This window comes from Eublepharis macularius, chromosome 12, assembly GCF_028583425.1.
Source record: "Eublepharis macularius isolate TG4126 chromosome 12, MPM_Emac_v1.0, whole genome shotgun sequence".
Lineage (NCBI taxonomy): Eukaryota > Metazoa > Chordata > Lepidosauria > Squamata > Eublepharidae > Eublepharis > Eublepharis macularius.
In genome coordinates this window covers 38,736,762-38,758,781 of record NC_072801.1, presented here as the reverse complement: position 1 = coordinate 38,758,781, position 22,020 = coordinate 38,736,762, and the positions used below count along the sequence as shown (strand labels likewise).

General features: G+C 42.0%; 1 protein-coding gene across 1 annotated transcript; it reads left to right on the top strand.

The window, feature by feature from the left end:
* The first annotated feature begins 309 nt into the window (after positions 1-309).
* KRT222 (keratin 222) lies at positions 310-21,496 on the top strand. The gene is made up of 6 exons (XM_054994813.1): positions 310-372; positions 9,041-9,169; positions 14,801-15,021; positions 16,201-16,280; positions 16,751-16,859; positions 21,096-21,496. The coding sequence occupies exons 2-6, from the start codon at positions 9,065-9,067 to the stop codon at positions 21,307-21,309; spliced, it is 729 nt and encodes a 242-aa protein (XP_054850788.1). The 5' UTR covers positions 310-372; positions 9,041-9,064; the 3' UTR covers positions 21,310-21,496.
* The last annotated feature ends 524 nt before the right edge of the window (positions 21,497-22,020 follow it).

The following is a 22,020-nucleotide window of genomic DNA, read 5'->3' as shown; positions in this document are numbered from 1 at the left end:
CAACTTCAGATCTGAGTAAATGATTCTTCAATGTTGCTTTAAAAAAATAGAACTCTGCAGCTTTAAAAAAATCTGTGCTTCTCTCGCTCTTCACCCTCCTTTCTCTGGCTTACTGCAGGCTGGGAAAGCTCTGCAGCAGCCTCCTCATCCTATCAATAAGGATCAGTTAGCCAAGGTGGAGGATGGGAGCAACATGGAACTGTCCCAGCTCCTCAATGAGATCAGGGCAAACTATGAAACGCTCATCACCAGAAGTCAGATAGAGACCATCCTCTCAGCAGGGACCCAGGTAATGATTGCATACAGACAGGCACCTACCCGAATAAGGAGACAATCCAGTGTGTACTCAGTTCCTCTCTCAGCCTCTGTGAGGTACAGTATTTCCTTTTCAATGCAGCATATTATTGGGGAAGGGAATCAGATTTTTTTTACCTCTGCAGTGTGTCTAGACTGAAGAGCTAGGGGAAAATATGCTGAGATGTATAACAAGAACAATAAACGTGGAGTGTTGTGTCACCTTGCATTCAAATATTTTGTCTGTACTGAAACAGAATGACAGAGGGGTTATGATTTTTACTACTACTTTTTTTTAAAAAAATGAGAAATGCAATAGTGATCTAGCCTCATTTCTAAATTAATTCTCCTAGGAAAACCAAATTAGGCATCACTTAATGATGATGTATTAGAAGCCATTTTTAAGGTGAGTTTTGACTTTTAAGCACTTATCAGATTACGTTTGTTTTACTCTCAGAAAGCAAAAGTGAGTGCCATACTGTTCTGCAGTGCTTTTGTTTCTTTCCAGTCTCATGTTTCTTAAAGGTTACCCGGTCAACATGACACCATTAAAAATTCATATGCAGAAATAAGCATCACTGAATCACCATTGGATGACAAGTCCTATCTACCATGAACGTCATAAACCAAGAAATTCCAGTCTGATGGGAGTTTTAAAACTGCTGTTTTTGAATGAGTGGTCCTTTTTATAGTTTCATGGCAAGATTGCTTCTACAGTGGCTGGATACTATTTTGTTTGTTTAGATTTCAAATCCTAAACACCTGGTAAAGTCACAACATTTCCTTTTTTCAACATCACAACAAGAGGCTAGGCCAAATGATGGTGACTTGCCTAAAGCTCACTCTGGAAACATCAGAGCCGAGTAGGAATTTGAACCTGGGGCTCCCATACCCAAACCTAACATGCTAGCATTGTGCACTTCCACATGAGTAAATGGAGCATTTTGTCATTTCAAAATAGGTCTATATACTGTTTGTATTGCAGGCGTACAAGTGAACAAAATGTTGGGAGCATCTTTATCAAAGAAGCAGAAAAAAGCTGACTAGCTATATAACATAGACAGATCTCTGTTCAGATATTTTCTGGCCACCATTTTTCATGATTAACCCATTCCTGGCAGGAGTGGGGAATCAACTAATCTTGCAGCAACTACAGTGGCTGCCAATTTACTTCCAAACCCACTTTCAGGAGTTGTTTTTGACCTTTAAAAGCCTTCCTGTCTTAGCACCAAAAACAACTAGAGAATTCTTCTCTCTAACAGAGCCCTTAATTGTATTCCCTCATTACAGGAAGTAAAAAAACATCTGTGGAAAGGGGTCACAGCAGTCTTTAGAGCTGAAGCCCTGAGGTCATAGAACAGCCTTTCAATGGACACAAAACCTTCAGAGACATGTCAAATCTCTACTTTGCATGACATTTAAGAAGCTGTAGAAATGGATTGTTCTGGCCCAGTGATGTCTTTTTTAAAAAAAATTGTTTATTTTTAACACTTCTTAGGGCTTTTAGATTTTATTGAAAGCTGCTCCTTCAAGCATATGAAGTGCAGGATACAACGACGTCACATAAATAAATTAATGACGCCTTTGTAGCAAGTAGTAGATAAGGAATAGGACAAACAATTTTCTTGTATGGGTAGAATAACACACGTCTGTCACACCCCTGCACAGTGTTCAACCTCTTTTGAGCCCCAATAAGGAAAGAACCAAAAGGCCATATAGATCAACCCTCAGCCCAAAGCAAGATCACGTGTCCACTCCTTTCCTTGCAGCAGGTATTCATGTTTCCTCCAACATCCTTCACAATCAATATTAGGATTCACAGTAGCTTCTGTTTAGCATGCTAACTTGACAATGTGATTATTATGAGACAATTGACAATGTGATTATTTCTTTAGCTGTGGGAGGACTGTTCTGCTAAAAGCAATTCTGGCGCATGGATGTTAGGTATGCAGGGAAGGGCACAGGAGGAGAAGTACGTGTGCACACTCCCCCATTATGTTGGAAAATGACATCATTTTCCAGCATGACGTGGGAGCTGTGGGCGCCGCTGAAGCTCAGTTCAGTAAAAATCACCCATTTGATTTTTACTGAACTGGCCTTCAGCGAGCCCTACGGCTCCTCCATCATGCTGGAAAATAACGTAATTTTACGGCATGGCAGGGGAGTGTGTGGGTGCAAAGCATGAGAATGGGAGGTAAGTATCCCACTGCCCCCCCTGCATCTCTAGCTTTGGCCCCTGGGGCCACTGTCAACCCTAGTATTGGTGGTATGGGTACAGTTTGTGCCCTATTTTTTGCATGCCTTTAAAATCTTATAATCTGCGATTATTTCTGAATTTCTAGCAACAATGTACCTTTAATTAGATCAGGAAGGTAGACTATCCTAGACCCAGTGATTAAAATTGAGCTTTTTTGAAGAAAGGATGCAGCCACGTGTTACTCACTATCTTCTGGCCAAGTGCAGCCTGACAGTGGTGGTCTCTCCATCCTTCCACCGTGGCAGGGGCAAAGTCTGCACTTTCCATTCTACTATGTAGCCTCACAAGATGGAAATAGCGTTTTTTAAATTCCTTCTTGCCTCTGACATCTTGTAACCAAAGCAGCAAGCAAGGAGTCTCCTGTGCCCTGTCCCTGTTCTTGTATGAAGGCCTCATAAACATGCAGCTCCTGCACTTCCATCTGAACACTCTCAGAAACACCTGGCAGTGCCAGCCGGCATGTCAGCTTTACTATGTCAGGCTGGTTCACTGTTCTTTCTTACCCTCTTTTCCTTTCATTTTAACTACAGCTATTGAGCAGTGGTGATGTATCTTTGGGGTTCCTTGAAGCAAAAATGACAGCAGGGGTTCCATTTTTCCAGACACTAAACACATTTCTTACTTAAAAATGGGTGCAAAGTTCATGCTGTTTTAGAAAACCTTCTCATAAAATAAAAGAACATTACAAAGAAGAAACAAAAAAAAATAGGATTCCTTCACTGCTTGAAGTAGAAAGCAGTACAAAGTACAAAGCAGGGTTCAAAACCGGGATGTTCTACTAAATGACCTGAATTCACTTTATTTCACAAAGTCTAAGAAAGCAATGGCTTCTCTGCTATCCCTAACTAGATATGGGAACGAACAGAAAAAAAATGAACATGGTGTTCATTGTTCGTTGCCATCCACGAACAACAAACATTGACGATCATGACCTGTTCACGAACATGTTCGTTGTTCATGGGGGCCAGCAGGCTCTCCTTCAGCCATCAAGATCCCTACCACACCACTCCCAGAAACCCTACCTGAGCAGGCAGCAGGAAATGTACTAATAATAAATAATAGCTTGGACCCAGAGCCTGGCAGCAGCCCTGGAACCTAAAGGGGTAGATCCCTACCACACCACTCCCAGAAACCTTGCCTGAGCAGGCAGCAGGAAAGATACCAGTAATAAATAATAGCTTGGCCCAGAACCTGGCAGCAGCCCTGGAACGTGAAGAGGTAAATCCCTATCCCACCATACACACAGAAAATTCAAGCTCCAATGCACTCTCCCGGTCTCTCTCTCAAAATGCCAACAGCAACTGTCTCTCCCTCACTGTCTGCAAAACCAGACCTGAGAGCCCCCCTCCCCCCTGCTCTTTGCTTCCTTGTAACAAATTTGGAGCTCCGCACTTGAAAGGAAGACCCTCCTATCAAGCTAAATTGGTCTTAGATTGGGGTTTCCAGGGCAACAACAGGAGTTCAGACAGAGTTCAGGCAGTCCCTGCCTCCGGTTGCCAAGGGAATTGATTGCAGGTGCCAGATTGTCTGGCTTGACGAACAGCAACCAGCAACGAACTAGGCTCGCATCAACCACCTGTTCGTTTAGAATGGGGCCTCACCAACAGCTTGTTCACAAACAGCTAATTGGGCTGTTCCTGGCTTTTTAAAGTTTGTATTGCTGTCCATGCCCAACTAAATAATGTGCTCTTACAGAGGCATCAGTCAGAAGAACTACCAGTCCCAATTCTTTTTAAACTTAAAAGATCCCACCTTCATCGATTCGGTTTCGTTTTCTCCGCCATGTCGGACGCTCCTCTTCGCTGGCTCGAGAGGAAGCGGCTGAGCACCCTGTCCGGGCGGCTGATCTGCGAAGATTAGCCCCCAAAACTCCCAGTGAGGGAGGCTGGGTCCGGGACGCTGCGGGAAGAGCCCCCTGGAATCAATGCGGGGGGTTAATTGCCCGTTTGTCCCTACGGAGGCCGGCGGACGTGCGCAGCGCCTCGAGTGCTGCCGGGCCATGAGAAACGGCAAAGAGCAGAACTAGGCGAGAGCCTACAAGTAAGCGAATTCCTTCTATTATTACAAGCGTACGTGAAGGAGAGGTGAGATCTGAAGCTAAGAAGGCTCACTCTTCCCCTTTGCTGAGTCTCAAAATTTGGTTGGCGCCCCCCCCCCCAAATGGCAACAAAAAAACAAAGTCCTGCCCTTGGCAAGTCAGTTTCGGCTGCCTTAAAGGGAGAATCGTTGGAGGAAATTGTACGGAGGGCGGTTGGTGAAGCTATAAAACCCTTTGTTGACAAGCTGAATGAAACAGATCAAAGGGTGGGCTTAATTGAGAGCGAAGTGAAAACCATCAAGGAAGCAGCGGGGGGGGCAGAGAAGTCTGCTCGGGAAAGTGCGTCACTCGTGAAGGCTACGAATAAAGAGCTTAAACTGGTGGAGAATCAGTTGATCGGGCTACAAGTGGAACGAACACAGACAATTTTGCACCTCCAGAATGTGAAAGAGGAGGAAAACGAGGACTTACGGGGTCTTGTCTCGGAACTATTGGCGACACCCGCGAGGGCAACTAAAGAAGTTAAAAGCGCCATTTTGGAAGCCCGTCGGGCTACTTCAAAGTATGCAATGAAGCGTCAGTTGCCGCGCGAGATCATCATCGATTTTTCATCTAAGAGGATCCGGGACACTATCCTATACAATTCATACAATGCGGATTTGGACTTCTTGGGCAACAAAATTAAGATATTGAAAGACGTCCCATTTCTAGTCCGGAAAAGACGTTTTAAGTATAAAAAGTTCGCAGCTCTTCTGAGAGAACGTGGAATAAAGTACAAATGGTTATTTCCGGAAGGAATCTGGTTCACCCATAAAGATCAAGCCTTTAAGATATTATCAGAAGATCAACTAAGGGATTTTGAGGACAGGAACCCAGAATTCCAGTGCACCAAGCAAGACGAAAAGGAGAAGTTTGAGGGGGAGGGGGAGGAAACGAGCACTGCGGCTGCAGTTGCGCAGAGAGAACTCCGTCCGGGACCCAGGAGGGGAAGAAAAATTTAACTTGAAATTAAATTGTAATTTGCATTTAGTAAGGTCAACCACTCCATCAATATAATATAAAGCTTTAACTTTTGAATAATGGCAGTATGAAGGAAAAACAGGAATGTAGTGTTTAGTGTTTAGTGTTTGTAGGGTACCTTCCCCTTTTTTCCACCCCTCCCTCCCTCTCTCTTTTTTCTCTCCTCTTTCCTATCCCTTGTGTTATTGTAGTCTTTTGTAGTTACTGTTCTGTAGGGTATGTATGTATGTAGCAGTTGTATGTTAGACATTGAAAATAAAAAATTATATATAAAAAAAAAAGATCCCACCTTCATCAAAAGATCATAGAACCAATTAGAACTTCTCAAAAATGAATGACATAGTGCACCAGAACGGTAGAAGAATACCTTGTCCTGAGAATAAAGTTTATTACCATTTAAATTAAGAATTCCCAGGAGGAAAAGCAGTCTAGTCAGAACACACTCCAAGGAGTCTAGTTAGAAAATAGGCATGATTGACCATTCACTGTGTGTAGCACACAGAAGACTTAAACAAAGACAACAACACAGACTGACTTTCCTTTCCTGGCTCCCTTCATGGGTTCTGGCCACCCTGAAATGGTTACAGCCACATCAAGTAGTGCTGAGTTATCACAAGTGAGCCCTCTGAATCAACAAGAAAATGACTGAAATTAAGAACCTAGTCAGATATGCATACAGCCAGTAACAATGCAGACTCATTGTTACAATTTGAAAAACTCTAAATTGCCTGTTCATGTTTGAGTTCAAGATTTGCATCTTCTCTGCTGCAAGGTCAGATAATGTAACAAAGTAAAGGAATAAAGAGAGCAGGATCTTGCCAGCATTTCTGCTCCATCTTGCTTGATTCCCATCCTCATTGCAGCGCGTCCCAAGTGAATCCCACAATGTCTGGCATAACCTCGCTGGTGGTCAAAAGAAAAACCTCCTCTCTCTTCCACCAACAGAAAAGCTGTTAAGATCACAGAATCAGAGTTGGAAGGGGCCATACAGACTTTCTAGTCCAACCCTCTGCCCAATGCAGAATGAGCCTAAAGCATCCCTGACAAATATTCATCCAGCCTCTTCTTGAAAACTGCCAGTGAAGGGGAGCTCACCACTAGAGATGGGCACGATCCAAAAAAAATTGCCGATCCACCAGCTGATCATGGATCGGCGCTGGTGACGATCCCGACTAAACGATCCACACCGATCATCTCCCGTTCCCGATCCGTGGATCGTGGATCGTAGAGGCCAAAGCGGGGCGCGCTGCTATTCCAAGCTATGTGGGAAGGTGGGTGTTGGTGGCGGCCCCCGGGCCCAGTGGGCACAGGGAGATGGTGATGAGCCGCCTCCCCTCAGGGGGCAAGGGGTCTGGCCACTCGCCGGCAGCACCCCCCCCATGTGCCCGCCCGCCAGGCCAGAAAGGAGCGCACTGGTGAGAAAAGAACGGTGGGTGATGCCAGCGGCATCTGTGTTTGTGTTTGGCCGTCTGTGTTTGGCCGTCAGAGCTGCCTATCAGGGTTTGCAGGGATGAGATTGGACTGCCCATGGCTACAGAACACCCCCTTCCCCCTCCCTTCCCTGGCTGTCTTCTCCCAACTGGTGACTGCTTTGCTGCTCCATGGTTGGAAGGAAGCCTTGCTGATCAAGGAAAGCTGGGCTTCCATTCGGGTTTCCAAGGCGACATGGCCGATCACGATCCGCTGAGTCACGATCGTGCGATCGCCATTATTGTGGGTTTTTTTGGATCGTAATGCGGATCGTGCCCATCTCTACTCATCACCTCCCTAGGCAGCTGATTCCACCTTTGAACTACTCTGACTGTGAACAAGTTTTTCCTAATATCCAGCCAATACCTTTCTGCATGTCATTTAAGCCCGTTGCTCAGCTGCCAACTGGAACAGCTCCTTTCCCTCCTCCAAATGACAGCCTTTCAAATATTTAAAGAGAGCAATCATGTCCCCTCTCAATCTCCTCCAAACTAAACATTCCCAAGGCCCACAGCCTTTCCTCGTAGGGCTCAGTCTCCAGACCCCTGATCATTCTTGTCGCTCTCTTCTGCTCCCTCTCTATTTTGTCCACATCCTTTTTGTATTGAGGCCTCCAGAACTGCACACAATACTCCCACGTGCGGCCTGACCAAGACAATATAGAGAGGGAGAGGGACTATGACCTCCTGCAATTTCGATGCAATGGCCCTTTTGATACAACCCAAGACTGAGTTTGCCTTTTTTGCCACTGCATCATACTGGCTGCTCATATTTAGTTTACAGTCCACTCTTACCCCAAGATCTCTTTCGCATACACTACTACCCAGAAGTGTATCCCCCATCCTGTATTTGTGCTTCACATTTTTGTGGCCCAGATGTAATACTGTGCACTTATCTATGTTGAATTGCATCCTGTTTACAACCGCCCACTTCTCCAGAGTATTCAGGTCTTGTTGAATTTTAACTCTATCTTCTTGGGTGTTTGCCACTCCTCCCAATTTGGTATCATCAGCAAATGTAATGGATGTCTGTACTGGTTATTAACTGTAAATAAATCTGATTGATTGAAATGTAATGAGTAGCCCCTTTACCCCTTCATCCAGATCATTGATAAAAATATTGAAAAGTACCAGGCCCAAAACCGAGCCCTGTGGCACCCCACTGGACACCTCCCTCCAATCTGATGAAACACCATTGACCACCACTATTCGGTTGCGGTCCTCTAACCAGTTCCCTATTCACCAAACTGTCCTATAGTCCAGTCTGCACTTTTCCCGTTTACCCATTCAAATGTCATGGAGAACCTTAACAAAAGCTTTACTGAAATCCAGGAAAATCACGTCGACAGAGTTCCCACGATCCTGTAAACTTGTCACTCAATCAAAGAAGGAAACCAGATTGGTCTGACAAGATCTGTTGGGGACAAAACCATGTTGACTTCCCTGGATCACTAATTCAGATGCTTACAGATCGATCCCTTAAAAAATCTGCTCTAATATCTTCCTAGCAACAGAAGTCACTGACCGGCCTGTAGTTTCCCAGGTCATCCTTCTTCCCTTTCTTAAAGATTGGGATAACATTCGCTGTTCTCCAATCTTGTGGCACATCCCCAGTCCTCCAGGAGGCCTTGAAGATGATGGACAGAGGCTCTGCAAGTTCTGTAGAAAGTTCTTTGAGCACTCTTGGGTGCACACTATCCGGCCCAGGGGAGTTGTATTCATCAAGTGCAGCCAGGTGTCTCTCCACAACCTCTCTGTCAATGTCAACTAGCCCCCCAAGTGTCTTGTTGTGTCTACTACCATCTCTAGATGGGCTCAAGTTCTTCAGGGAGAAAACAGAGGCAAAAGATCCATCCTCTTAAGTAAAATTTTAATTTCAGAAACCTGATGTGGATTTTCACAACTTGAGTTGAAATTACAACGGACTCTGGCATGTTGAACTGATATTCTACTTCCTTACAGCTAGAAGAAGCTACCAGTGAAAAAATGGACAAAGACGAAGAAGTGCTAAAAGCAGCCAAGGCAGAACTAAAGGAAGCTAGACGTCAGTGGCACCACATGCAGAGAGAAATTGATACTCTCCATGCAGTGGTAAGCGTGATCCAGCCATTCTATTACATCTTTGCTTAACTTTTTTTAAAAAAAATTGTGTCAGTACACACTACTCATAAAAGATGTTCTTGCATGAACTATCATTTATGTAACCTCTAAAACTGAGTACTATAACACCCTGTACGTGCGGTTGCCCTTGAAAGTAACCCAGAAGCTTCAGCCAACACAGAATGCAACAGCTCACCTCTCGGCTGGGGGGAGATAATGCTGGCAGGGCCATAGCATTCTCCATAGCTGTCCCAGTTTTGTGGAATACGGTTGCCAGAGGAGGTATGCAAAGTGCCTTCTCTGGCAAAATTCAAGCTGCTCTGTGAGGTTGTATTGTTCCTAAGAGTCTCTGGAAATTGAAGTGACAGCCACTGGACTATATGCTGGATTAATGGTTCATCATGGCTGGTTTTGTTTCTTCTAAAGCTCTGAGATGTAGACTGCTGCCCTTTTATAGCAATAAAATTGAGGGCAAACCTGTGAAGGTGAAATCTGGGTAATTTTATTCTGCTTTAGTTCTGGGTTTTGAATGGTGTTTTACTTGGTTTGTGGAATATATGTTTTTGTGATAATTTTGATTTTGCTGTTTTTGGCTATATATACTCAAATTTGTGCTAAGAAGCAGAATAAAAATACTTCAATAAAAAAGTAAACAAATTTCTAACACTGGAAGAATGCAGAGGATAAAAAATCTTGAAAGCACTGCATGCCAATTCACACACTACAGAGAACACAGGTTGGGTCTAGAGGTCCCATCTTGTGTCATTCATGATTAACAGACACATGAATTGAACATACTCATCAAAGCCTGTGCACATGACTGTGGCACACAGAGAGAAGAGGCTTCAGCCTCCCCTCCCCACTTTGCAAGTTTCCCAATCTGCAACATTCATCTCGCCCAAAAAAGATCCCTACATACAGATAATTAGCATGTTATGGCTAAACTAAAACCCTTTTCCCTGGCATGCTGGTATTTGTTGGGGCCAGAACTTTTCAAGTAAGCACATAAGATGCAGTATGAAAAAGCACTGCAGCCCAGATAAAGGTTCAAATTGTATGTTATATGCAAACACATTTAACTGTAATTTATTTAACAGAAAAACTACTTTGGGAGGATGCAACTGAGAGTGGAGAATCAGCAGGGGGAGTGATATCTTACACCTTCCTCATCCACTGTTTCCAGTTCTTCCCTAACACTGGAATTCACATTGGTAAATGGCAGTCGAGTTGTGAGGAAGTGAATTTGGAGGGTGATTTAGAAAAGAGATTTGGGGTGGGGATAGGGTTAAGTGCCTCCACTAACCCTTCTTTACTCTCAATCATCCCTTCTCAGAAAAAAAAATCTCCCCTGAGCTGCCTGTATCCCTATGGAGAAAATAACACGGTAACCATAAATTTTCTCCAGGCACAGTAAAACCAGTTCAGCAGGAAATAAACAGCAGGGGAAAAAGGGGTTCCCATGCCATACTCCTCCTTGAAAAGACAGCCTCAGCGGCTGCATTTGAAAAAGATAAAAATATCCCTTAAAATGAACACAGAAGGAAGTATACATCCTGAGTGAAGAAGTAAAATGGAGGTGGAAATAAGGATTGCAACGTGGGAAAATGTCCACAGTTTGTGAAACTATGGAGAGCTTGAAATGCCAGTTTCTTTGGAAGGTGGACTGGTACAAAGGAAGGTACACCTGTATCAAAAATATGGGGGGGGGGGGGGGGGAGCATGTGTTTACAATGTTACTGCTGTACACATTTTTGACCCCAGCCCTTTTAACAGACTGTCCACTATGATACTATTAAAACCTGGAAAGAAGATACTTAAAACTATTTCAAGTACCTAAAGTAGCTATATAATTGCTTAGAAGTCTAAGGAACCCTTCCAAATTGCTAAATGCAAGCAGGAAGTTTGAAAAAAGAAAATTAGTTCCCCTCAGGTAACATATGACATACCATACTTGCGTAAGTCACCTGTGTGTATTTTACTAATAGGACCTCTTATCCTACAGCAACTAAATCATGATATAACTTGCCTGCAATCTGTTCACAAGACAAATACAATTAGATACTTCTGTAGTGACATTTTTTAATTCGTTTGTTATTAGTTTTTGAATACAAATCACAGGTATTGAAAGGAGGCATGACAAGTTATATGGGGGGGTAGACTGAGGGAATAGGGGTAGGGTAAAAAGGAAAAGAGGGGAAATGTCTTCATAATGATCTGCTAACAATAGCATCTAATGATCTGCTCACAATAGCACCTACTAAGGACATTTTAAAGCAAGTGCTTCTGAACTCTTCATTCACTATAAGGTGGACTGTATCTGTTAATGTAAAGCCATGAGAGGATATTTCAGAGAATTTTTATCTGCTTTATAGATTTTAAGGATGGCCTCCAAATAGAGGTGAGCACAGACCAGGAAAAAAACCACAGGCATATCATGGACCACGGACCATGAACTTTTCCCGTACCGCCCCGGTTCATGGGACTGGAGCACCCAGTTCTGTGCCCCTCGCTTGCAAGTGAGGGGTATGGAAGCAGGCCCTTTAAATTGGGAGTCTGGCTTCAGCTGGTAGGTGAGGAAGTCCCCACCTGTCATAAGAAGTCAGCCCCACGCAGAGGAGCGCCTGTTCTGTGCCCCTTGCTTGCAAGCAAGGGGCATGGAAACAAGTGCTTTAAACCAGACACCTAGCTTCAGCTGGCAGGTGGGGAAGTCCCCGCCTGTCAGATGAAGCCAGCCCAGCAGGGGACCAATGGACCGATGGATCAGCCAAAAAAAAGTCGTAGGTCCGTGAAAAAATGCACGTCCCATGACCTGCTGGTTCACGAATGCCAAACCGGGCCGGTCCGTGTTAAATTTTGGTCTGTTTTTCAGTCCGTGTCCACCTCTACCTCCAAACTACCTTTCTTTAAATGGAGACCATCCATAATGTAGAGGAAAAGGGTATAAGTAAAGAGGATAGAAAATCTGTGACAGGAGGACTGGGAATTGATTGTAATAGGGCCACGTAAGGCTTTTAAAAGGCCAAAAAAGTATGAAATACTTTACAAACTAACCCCAGGCAATTTCCTCCCTCTGGTCATTTTCCATTTCCCTACTATAATGTCTAATGCTGTTTCTCATGGGGAAACTTCCATGCCCGTAAAGAGGCTCGAAATTTACAATTCTGGTATAGAACATGTAAAGATTTATTTTTATTTATTATTATTTCATTATTTTTATTATTATTACTAGCAACAAAACCTGTTGTGGGGAAAAATACAACAGGCTCTAGAAAGTGGAGGACAGGCAGGCGGGCATTCCCTCCTCCTCCTCCTCCATCACTGATCTCCCCTAGATGAAGGTGGGGGGGGGCGGGCATGGCCACCTCCTCTGCTCCTGATCCTGGCCAAGTGAAGAGGGGTGGGCACTGCCACCTGCTCCGCTCCTGATTCCAGCTGGGTGAAGGTGGGGGAAGGCATTGCTATCTGCTCTGCTCCTGATCCCAGCTGTGTGAAGGCGGGTGGTGGCCATTGCCCCTCTCTGCTCATGATCCCAACTAGGTGAAGACAGGGAGCAGGCATTGCCACCTGCTTTACTCCTGATCCCACAGGATGCAAAAAATCAATTCATGTGTATTTGTAAGATACTTCAATCAATTAGTTTCAAAGTGCAATGTGCTTATAACAATTCATACAAAAGGTATCTTATACAAATTTTCTACATAACAGTTTCACACAAGAAACTACTGGTACATAATTACAGTTAAATACGGTATCATTCCCAACTCTGCAGTCTATACATCAGTTCCGGGAAAATAACAGTAGCCCCCATATATGAGGCCGTTGCTTTCTTAATTTAGTTTCTTTCCAATCCGGTGGAGGTATGGTAATCATGAGGGAAACACTGGCGGGGTCCCACTCTCCCCAAGTAGTTTCTTGTGTGAAACTGTTATGTAGAAGATTTGTATAAGATACCTTTTGTATGAATTGTTATAAGCACATTGCACTTTGAAACTAATTGATTGAAGTATCTTACAAATACACATGAATTGATTTTTTGCATCCTGTGGGTGTTTAACTTCGCTTTTCAGATTGCTGATTACAGGTGCAGCCAGTTTTCTCCATCACTTACTCCTGATCCCAGCTGACTGAAGACTGGGGATGGGCATTGCCACCTGCTCCCCTCTTGATCCCAGCTGGGTGAAGGCGAAGGGCAGACATTACCACCTGCTCTTCTCCTGATCCCAGCTGAGTGAAGGCAGAGGGCAGGTATTGCCATGTGCTCTACTCCTGATTCCAGCTGGGTGAAGGTGGGGGATGGGCATTGCCACCTGCTCTGCTCCTGATCTGAGCTGGGTGAAAGCCAGGGGCGGGCATTGCCACCTGCTTCACTCCTGATCCCAGCTGCTTGAAGGAGGGACATGGGCATTGCCACCTGCTCTACTCCTGATCCCAGCTGGGTGAAGGCGAGTGGCAGGCATTGCCGCCTGCTCCACGCCTGATCTCAGCCTGGGCTTCCCACCACAGCATGCTCTCTGGAGTTCTGGCTGCCTCGTCTGGGCTTCCCTCCACAGCAGCGCCCTCTGGTGGCACACCAGGGTAGGGAGTGAGTTGTCTTGAATACGCTTAGCCTTTTATATAGTAGGATTTTTTATTTATTATTGCTGCAGAGAGAGAAAAAATTACAATTAAGAAGCCTCTATCAGACAGATCATATAACAGGGAATCAGGCTTTAAGTAATTCCTCTCTGCAGCATGAACAAAATCATCATGAGAAAATACATAGTAGTCCTTCACCAGGAGGTACCGGAATTAGTAATACACCACTGAACATGCCCTGTCATTGTAAGCCACCAGTAGTCTATCAACTGTATAGAATAGCAGAGATCAAACTTATTCTTACCAATGCTAAGAACAGTTGCCTTGCTAAATAAACAGCAGCCTTGTATGAATCATGTATGATTGTTTTAGGAGCTCATCCAACAAAGTCATCCTAACAGGCCAATCTGGCTTTTATTCCTGCTTTGCTGTTCTCTAGTAGGTGTCAGGTACCTACTTCAGATTTACCGTACAACCTTAAGCAGAGTTACTCCACTTACTTGAAGTCAATGGACTTAGACTGGAATAACTCTGCTTAGAATTGGACTGTTATTCTTGATTCTTTGACCCCTTAATTTTGAAAAGGGAAAGGAAGTGAGAGATGGCCAGGAAAGAGAGGACAATATGATAACCAGGCATAGACCTGATCCAAGCACCCAAATACTTATTGGCTGTTTTCACACGGCCACGCACCCAGAAGATTGCACGATACTCACGGCATAAAAGTGTCTACCGAGCACGATTTCCTGGCACAATCCATTTAATGGCCCCTTTTCTGATGTCATTGGGCCATTAAAGGGGATAGCGCCGGGAGATCATGCTAGGAAGATGCTTCATGCTGTGAGTTTGCACGATCTCCGGGGGGGGGGGGTGCGTGTGAAAACAGCCATTGTTAGCCCTGATTAAATTTAACTACTTTTACACTCTGAGCAATAAAAACAGCTATCACAACTACTGAATCTTTCTCTTTTTTAAAGTTAACTATCCCTTGATGATCTTTGGCTTTTCAGATTTTTTTTTTAAATTTAACAGTGATTTAATTTACAGGAAAAGGGCCTGGAAAGTTCTCTGCGTGCCACAGAACAGCAGTACCAAACACAGCTAAAATACTTAGAAACAGAGATTGAAGGTCTGGAGAAAGAGCTACAAGAGGTGCGGCAAGGGATTCAGAAACAGGTCCAGCAACATGAAGAATTACTGGACACTAAAATGAGGCTTGAACAAGAGATAGCTACATATCGCAGTCTGCTGGAGGAGGAGGAGAAAAGGTATTTATATCCCATCCTCAGATATCCACAATACAGCCAGTGTTCTTTGATCCATATTATGTATTATTATAGTTACTTCATTTCTTTTATTTTTATTTTGCTTCTTGGCCAAAACCCTAAAAATGGATAGTCCTGCTACAAAGTGAATCAAACTGCACTTAGTCATGTTTCTTGCTAACGTTGTGTCTTTGTAAACTTGCATTTATTTACCCTACGGCATTGTTTATGAATTGTCCTTGATACTGACTGTACTACTGTCGCATTGTGTAATTTGCCTTGAGTCTCAGTGAGAAAGGTGGGCCATAAATAAATAAATCTGAACTGAGCCACAGAGTGTGGACCAACAGATCCACAGAATGGAACTAGGAATAGATTAGGACAATTTCTCTACAAACCTGAAAGAAGTTTGAGATTTGCAGCAAAATCTGAACTCTAAAAGAAAATACACTGGAGGATTAAAACACTCCAAAATAGAAACTGCTCCTACAGCTTTAAGAATAGAGTGCCCACTTAGTTCTCAGTTGCCATTTAAGAGGTTGCTAAGCAATTACAACAACATTGCTGAGTCTTCTAAACCTTGGTTTCTCAAAAACAAAGCTGGCAGGATGGGCAGGGATGGACTTGGAGGCCACAAGTGGGCATGGCCTAGTGGCAGCCACCATGCAACTGGATCCAGCCTGGCAGCAGCCACCACACATCTCAAACATTATCTTTCCCATGAAGAGGCTGTCAGGGGAAGGGAAAGCTGAAGACAGAGGAGCAGATAAAGGTATGTTGGCGGGTGGGTGGGAAGAAGAGAACAGCAAAGGGGGGTTTATCAGGGATATTAGAGAAGGAAAAATAGTGGAGTGGATGCTGGGGAAAATAAGGTGCCCCTGCCAAGTCCTTGCAGCTCCCATGCTCATTAGTTTCCTAATCCACACATGAACAAGAAAAATATTCCTGCTTTTTCACATAAGACAGTAGGCATGCTTTTTCTTTAACAGAAGTCCTTTTAACTGGAGATGTTACCGTGAGGATCTGAGAAGTTCAACACAGATTCAGTCAATACACTGTCTAGCGCTCATGACCGAACCCTGTACATAACTCATCTATTTCAAGTGTTCATGGTTGGTATTACTTAACAAGGACATGACTATGAACAGCCCCTTTCTTATAATTTCTTCCTTTCCCTCCTAGGTTTCCTTGTTCTTCACACAAAGACAGAAAAGATGCCAAAAAAACTACTACTAGCAGAATAGCATTTATCTTGCCTTCAGGTGAGTTTCCTTAAGATAGTAAATAAACGGATACAAGACTGCATATCTGAAAACAGGATGCTAGGGAAAGTGTGGGGCTTTGCCTGTTACAAATAGGGTACCTCAAGCGGCTTTTCTCCTGACAGGGAAGAGGTATGGGGGGTGCATTTTGAACAAAAAAAATAGCCATGGGGGGGCAATTCCTTCTCTTCCCATCATTGCCCACTGTTCCTTGGCTTTACTTCCCCTTCTTTCAAGGCTTATTTTAATGCTGACAAGGACTGGGCGTGGGGATACACACATCTATGTGTCGCAGCTCTTCTGGACTTGCGCCTGTGAGCAAAGAAAGAAGCCACAAGAATACAGTTGATTGCTGCAGGAACCATTGATTTTAATGGGCTAAGACTGGAGGAACTTTGCACAGGATTGCATTGCAAGTCTGTTGCTGCTAAGTGATCAAAAGTCTAGTGTTTTTTTTTTCATTTATACAGCTAGCGAACTAAAGAAGCATGAGATTGAAAAAGTAGAAATATTGACAAAGCAAGCAGTCTTAAATGGAGGTGCTGTGAAAGACCGTGCAGAAACTCATGGCACGATACAGTAAGTTTAAAGAGCAAAACTCTATATAAATATTAAGGAAATATGCTTTAAGTCCAGCCTTGAATGTTTTACTACCCATGAGACAAATTGCAAATTTCCATTTCTGACTACTTGAAATGGGACTTCATAATATATCAGGAAGTACTCCTGCACATACCTCCAATACACAACCTGAAACTGCACAAGGCCACTGCCAATATTAATAGTGTCCAATATCCTTTTGCCTGAAGCTGCCACATCATCTTGCTTCTAAGGTTGCCAACTGCCTGGAGGAAAAAATGTTATTTCTTCTCAAATCTGTGTTGCAGAATTTTATAATTAAGATAATTTTGGACATTGAATACATTTATTTATTATTGTTTATTTGGAAGATTTACAAGCCATCTCAAGAAAGCTTATAATTAAAACAATAAAATGAAAACATTAAATCACAGCCCTAAAAACATGCCATAAAAATAGTGTAATACACATTAAACAGCCTAAAACGACACAGGAGGAAAAAAATTCTCAGGCAAAAGCACACTATAAAATGGCTGGAATTTATAAAATCCATTAGTTAAAAGCCTGGGTAAACTGAAATGTTTTAGCTTGACACCTAAAGGAAAGAAAGGTAGGTGCCAGGTGAGCCTCAAGGGGGAGAACACTCCAAAGAGGTACCACCACTGAAAAAGACCTGTCTCTGGTCACCACATGTCTCACCTCTGCAAGTAGAGGCACAGACAGCAGTCTTCAGAAGAAAATCTTAACAGGCAGGCTGGACATGATTTCTCCTATATATTGTTTTTAGTATAAGCAACATGTAATATTCAGAAGCTGGTTCTAAATGCAGCCAACATAGGCATTTAGCAATATTAATGCCAAAAAGGGGGAGGGGCTAAAAACTCAGTACTGGAGTAATTAAATATTGCTTAGATCAATAGAATTTCTCTGTGTTTATGGCTCTAAACAAGGCTGTGAAAACAGTCTCTCAAAGTTTATTTTATTTCCATTGGATGGAATGCTCAGAGATAATTTTACAGACAAGCTTTTAAATTTGGCATAAAATCATTGTTGGCTTGTTGGAATCCTTTTATTTTACAAAAGAAACATGCAGAATGCCACTGTTTAACATTTTTTAAAGGAATACAGACAAGTGTAAAGGCTTAGAGGAAAAAACATTCAAGAAAAGCACTTTTTCGCACAAGGAGTTTTTAAATTTTTCCAAGATAAAGTTCTCCTCACTCAAACATGTAGCATGACGTAGATTCTACAGCATTAGAAAATGGTAATTCCAGGAAGACCTGCCTGTCAAGCTAAATTGGGCTTAGATTGGGGTTTCCAGGGCAACAGCAGGAGTTCAGACAGAGTTCAGACAATCCCTGCCTGAGTTGCCATGGGAATTGATTGCAGGTGCCAGACTGTTTGGCTTGACGAACAGCAATGAACAGCAACGAACATGAGGCTTGCAACGACCACCTGTTCATTTAGAATGGGGGCTAGCGAACAGCTTGTTCATGAACAGCGGATTGGGCTGTTCGCTGGGTTTTTTAGTTCATATTGCTGTTCGTGCCCATCTCTGGTTATAATCAGTTGTAATGATACATTTACAATCTAAGCTCATTGATTCCAATAGAATGGAGTAAGACTCCTTAGAAGTGCACTGTTACTGTATAAATTTGAATAATTTTGTTCCGATTTAAAAGCCTATAATATATTTGATGTTAATATATATTACTGAAGTGTTAAGTTACTTTCAATGATATCAAGTTATTCTATTTTTAAAGAAAATATACCATATACTTCCCTCATATAATTGAACTTTAAGGGGAAAAACTCAAGGCTCTAAAAATTGGTCACATAGTAAAGAAGCAAACCTAAGGAGAGCAAGTCAAAAGTAAGTACCATGTTATTCAAAGGGCTTACTCCTAGGAAGGGAGGGAGAGCAGCATGGTATAGCCCGATCTCATCAGATCTTGGAAGCTAAGCAGAGTCAGTACTTGGATGGGAGACTACCAAGGAAGACTCTGCAGAGGAAGGTGCTGACAAACCACCACTGCTTCTCAGTTGCCTTGAAAACCCCAGCAGGGGCCACCGTAAGTCAGCTGTGACTTAACAGTGCTTTACATAAACACACTCCCAGAAAGGTATCCTTCCTGAGGACTGCAGTCTAATATTAGCATTATTTTATTTATTTATTCATTTATTTTACAAAGTCTATATCCTCCCTTTCTGCCCTCATAAGGGCCACCAAGGTAACTAACAAATTGAAACATACATACAAAAATTACATTTTAAAACTATTAAAACCAACCAAATGACAACACATCATTAAAGCAAATAAAACCAGACCTAAAAAAGTACAAAGACATTAAAACAACAATTAAAATATTTTTAATATGTTTTTATTTTTCAATTCATAGGGGGTACAGAAGAAAAAGGGTAAAAGGGGAAGGAAAATTAAAACAGATATATAACTTTGTGCTACAAAGATTACAAAAATACAGGGTTTATAACTGAAAGTTTTCCCAGTATTAAGATGGAAATTAATTAATTATTAAACTTAGCTAGTATATATTTTCCAGCTATGCTACACAAGCATAATTTGAGCCTATTCCTGCTTATTTTTAATATTAATAATACTAACAATAAAAAGAAAGACCTTGTTATTTCATTGTTGCTCCTTTTTAACAATTACAATTAATAGCAGAATCACGAGTTATTTCTTAATACAACTGCTTACCATAACCTTTAATATAAATATGGGTTACTATAAAAAATGTTAACCTCTGATAACTTTCCTGACAATCAAACCTCTGCTATAGTGGCTTCCTTTTTAGCCACGATGATAAAGAAACAAGATTTTCATGAGTTTAGATAGTTTAAAGTGATAATGACGAGTTATGTCTATGTGAATTGGGTATGTTCAAGTGTACAGTTCATATTTTGTTGGTGTTTGTATGGCTTATGGCTTCGGCCGGAAAAGAAATAAACATATTATAAAAAAAGTTAACCTCTTTCTATCCCTTATCTTGTACAAAAGGGAATTATCTCTTATCTCTTCTGCATCTCTTTACCTTGTGATGATTCTTTACTTTTCAATAAACATGTTACTTCTATACCAATATTTCCAAATTATACAGTCTGTTTTACCGACTATTTACCTAAATAACCAATTATCTTTGTGTAATTGACCATCTTAAAATAAAATTATGAAATACATCAATATACAATTGTTTCCCGGTTTCCAGAATTAAGACCTCATAAAATTTTATTCACTGTAAACAAAATATCTTCCCCATTTCTCTTCAAATTTGTCAATGGGCCTTCTATTGATATAGTTCGAAAAATATTTAAAGCAATTAAAACATTGGACAGGAAGATTACTTAGGGAAAGCCAAATGAAACAAGGGACTGAGGATATCATTGCATGGGAATGATTGTCCACTGATTTATTTCACAGAATTTAACTGTCTTCTACAGAGATCACTGGGGCATCTCAGTTTAATAGTCACTCTCCATGACATCATCCTCCAATGAGGGAGGAAAGGAGATGATGTAAGCCGCTTTGCATTCCCATTGGGAAGAAAGGCAGAGTATCAATGCACTCAAATAAATAAATCAATCACTTGCATTACATATCATATCAGATCAATGATTACAGCAATTACAGCTTTTCCATTGGTGAAATGGAGGAGGGAGTTCCCATTTGACAAACGCTTTGATTCTTGGGACAGCATTTTAGGGAACATTTTGGTCTGCAGCATAAGGGGGGAGGTGAGAAAGTTGTGTCCTGCAGGCAGAATTCCTTCCACCCATGGAAATGCTCTGCTGGATCTAGCCAACTGCACATAATTCAATTTTTACCAGTATTTCATTTCCCCCCCCAGAAAATAATGTTTTTTCTCCAATGGCTTCAACAGTTCTAGAAATTTTACACTTCTAGGAATACATCTATAAAAACACTCACCCCTCTCTATTCAGCAGAATGACTGCTTGGAGTCCTACACATGCAATAATATCTGTGCATAGGCTTTGTATGTGCAGTAAAAGACTGTACGCTTGCACGCACATAAGGCTCCACACAGACTGTCTGGTGAATAAAAAACAATTGAGCTTCTGCACGGTGCTACTGTTTTGCTTTATTAAACATATCTCTGTGTGTGGTCATGTCATGTAATTTTTCATCACTCAGTAAAAAGCCTAGCTTGAGGATATGCTTTACATTAATTATTGTATATAATATTTGATTTGTTTCAGGACAGAAAAAGTGGATGAAGTAATTAAAGAATGGGAAGGCTCTTTCTTTAAGGACAACCCTCGCTTAAGGAAAAAATCTGTTTCGTTGCGCTTTGATCTCCACCTTGCAGCAACAGATGAAGGTTGTTTACAGACTAAAGAGAAAAGCCTGCCTGATATCGAAGTGAGATTAGTAATGAGGCGGTCCTGCAGTATCCCATCCATCAAAACCTAAATCAGCATCAAACTATCCAAAGAAAATGGATGGATGGATTTCATAAATAAATGTTAGGATTGACCTACATGGACCACATGACTGCCTCCTATCTGTCAAAGCTAGGAGTACACGCTATCATCGACTAATATATATTCCTATAACCAGTAATTCTTTTAAAGATGAGAGAAAAGGTTAAGGATCTTACACTGAGACCCAGAATTCTTATTAGATTTATTATTATATGTCTATTGATGTATTTCATGTTCTTATTTGTTTTCTTCCCAATATTTATTTACTTTCTTGAATTTTAACAGATACTTAAGACTTTAAAGGGGACAGATTTGTCTCTGAACTAAACATCTTCATTTGAAAGGATGTATTCTACACTATCACCATCAAAATTAATATACCAAATAGCTGACAATAGTTGGCAAGTGGTAAAGCCATACCAATGCTTCAAAAAGGCAGACTCTCTCACATATCATTGTCCAGTGGTCTTGCAAAAAGTCCATGAGTTACTTTGCTAAGAACAGTTACAGGTCACATTGTTTTCTTCACCTTTTGGAGTTGGCTAATCTGACAATCTATGCAGCACTAGAGGTGGACACGAATCGTAATACGAATTAAAAAATGCATGAACCGGGCCGGTTCATATTCATGAAAACGCGGTTCATGAGGCCGCATTTTCCATGAACTCCATGACATTTTTTTGCCCAGTTCATGAGAATC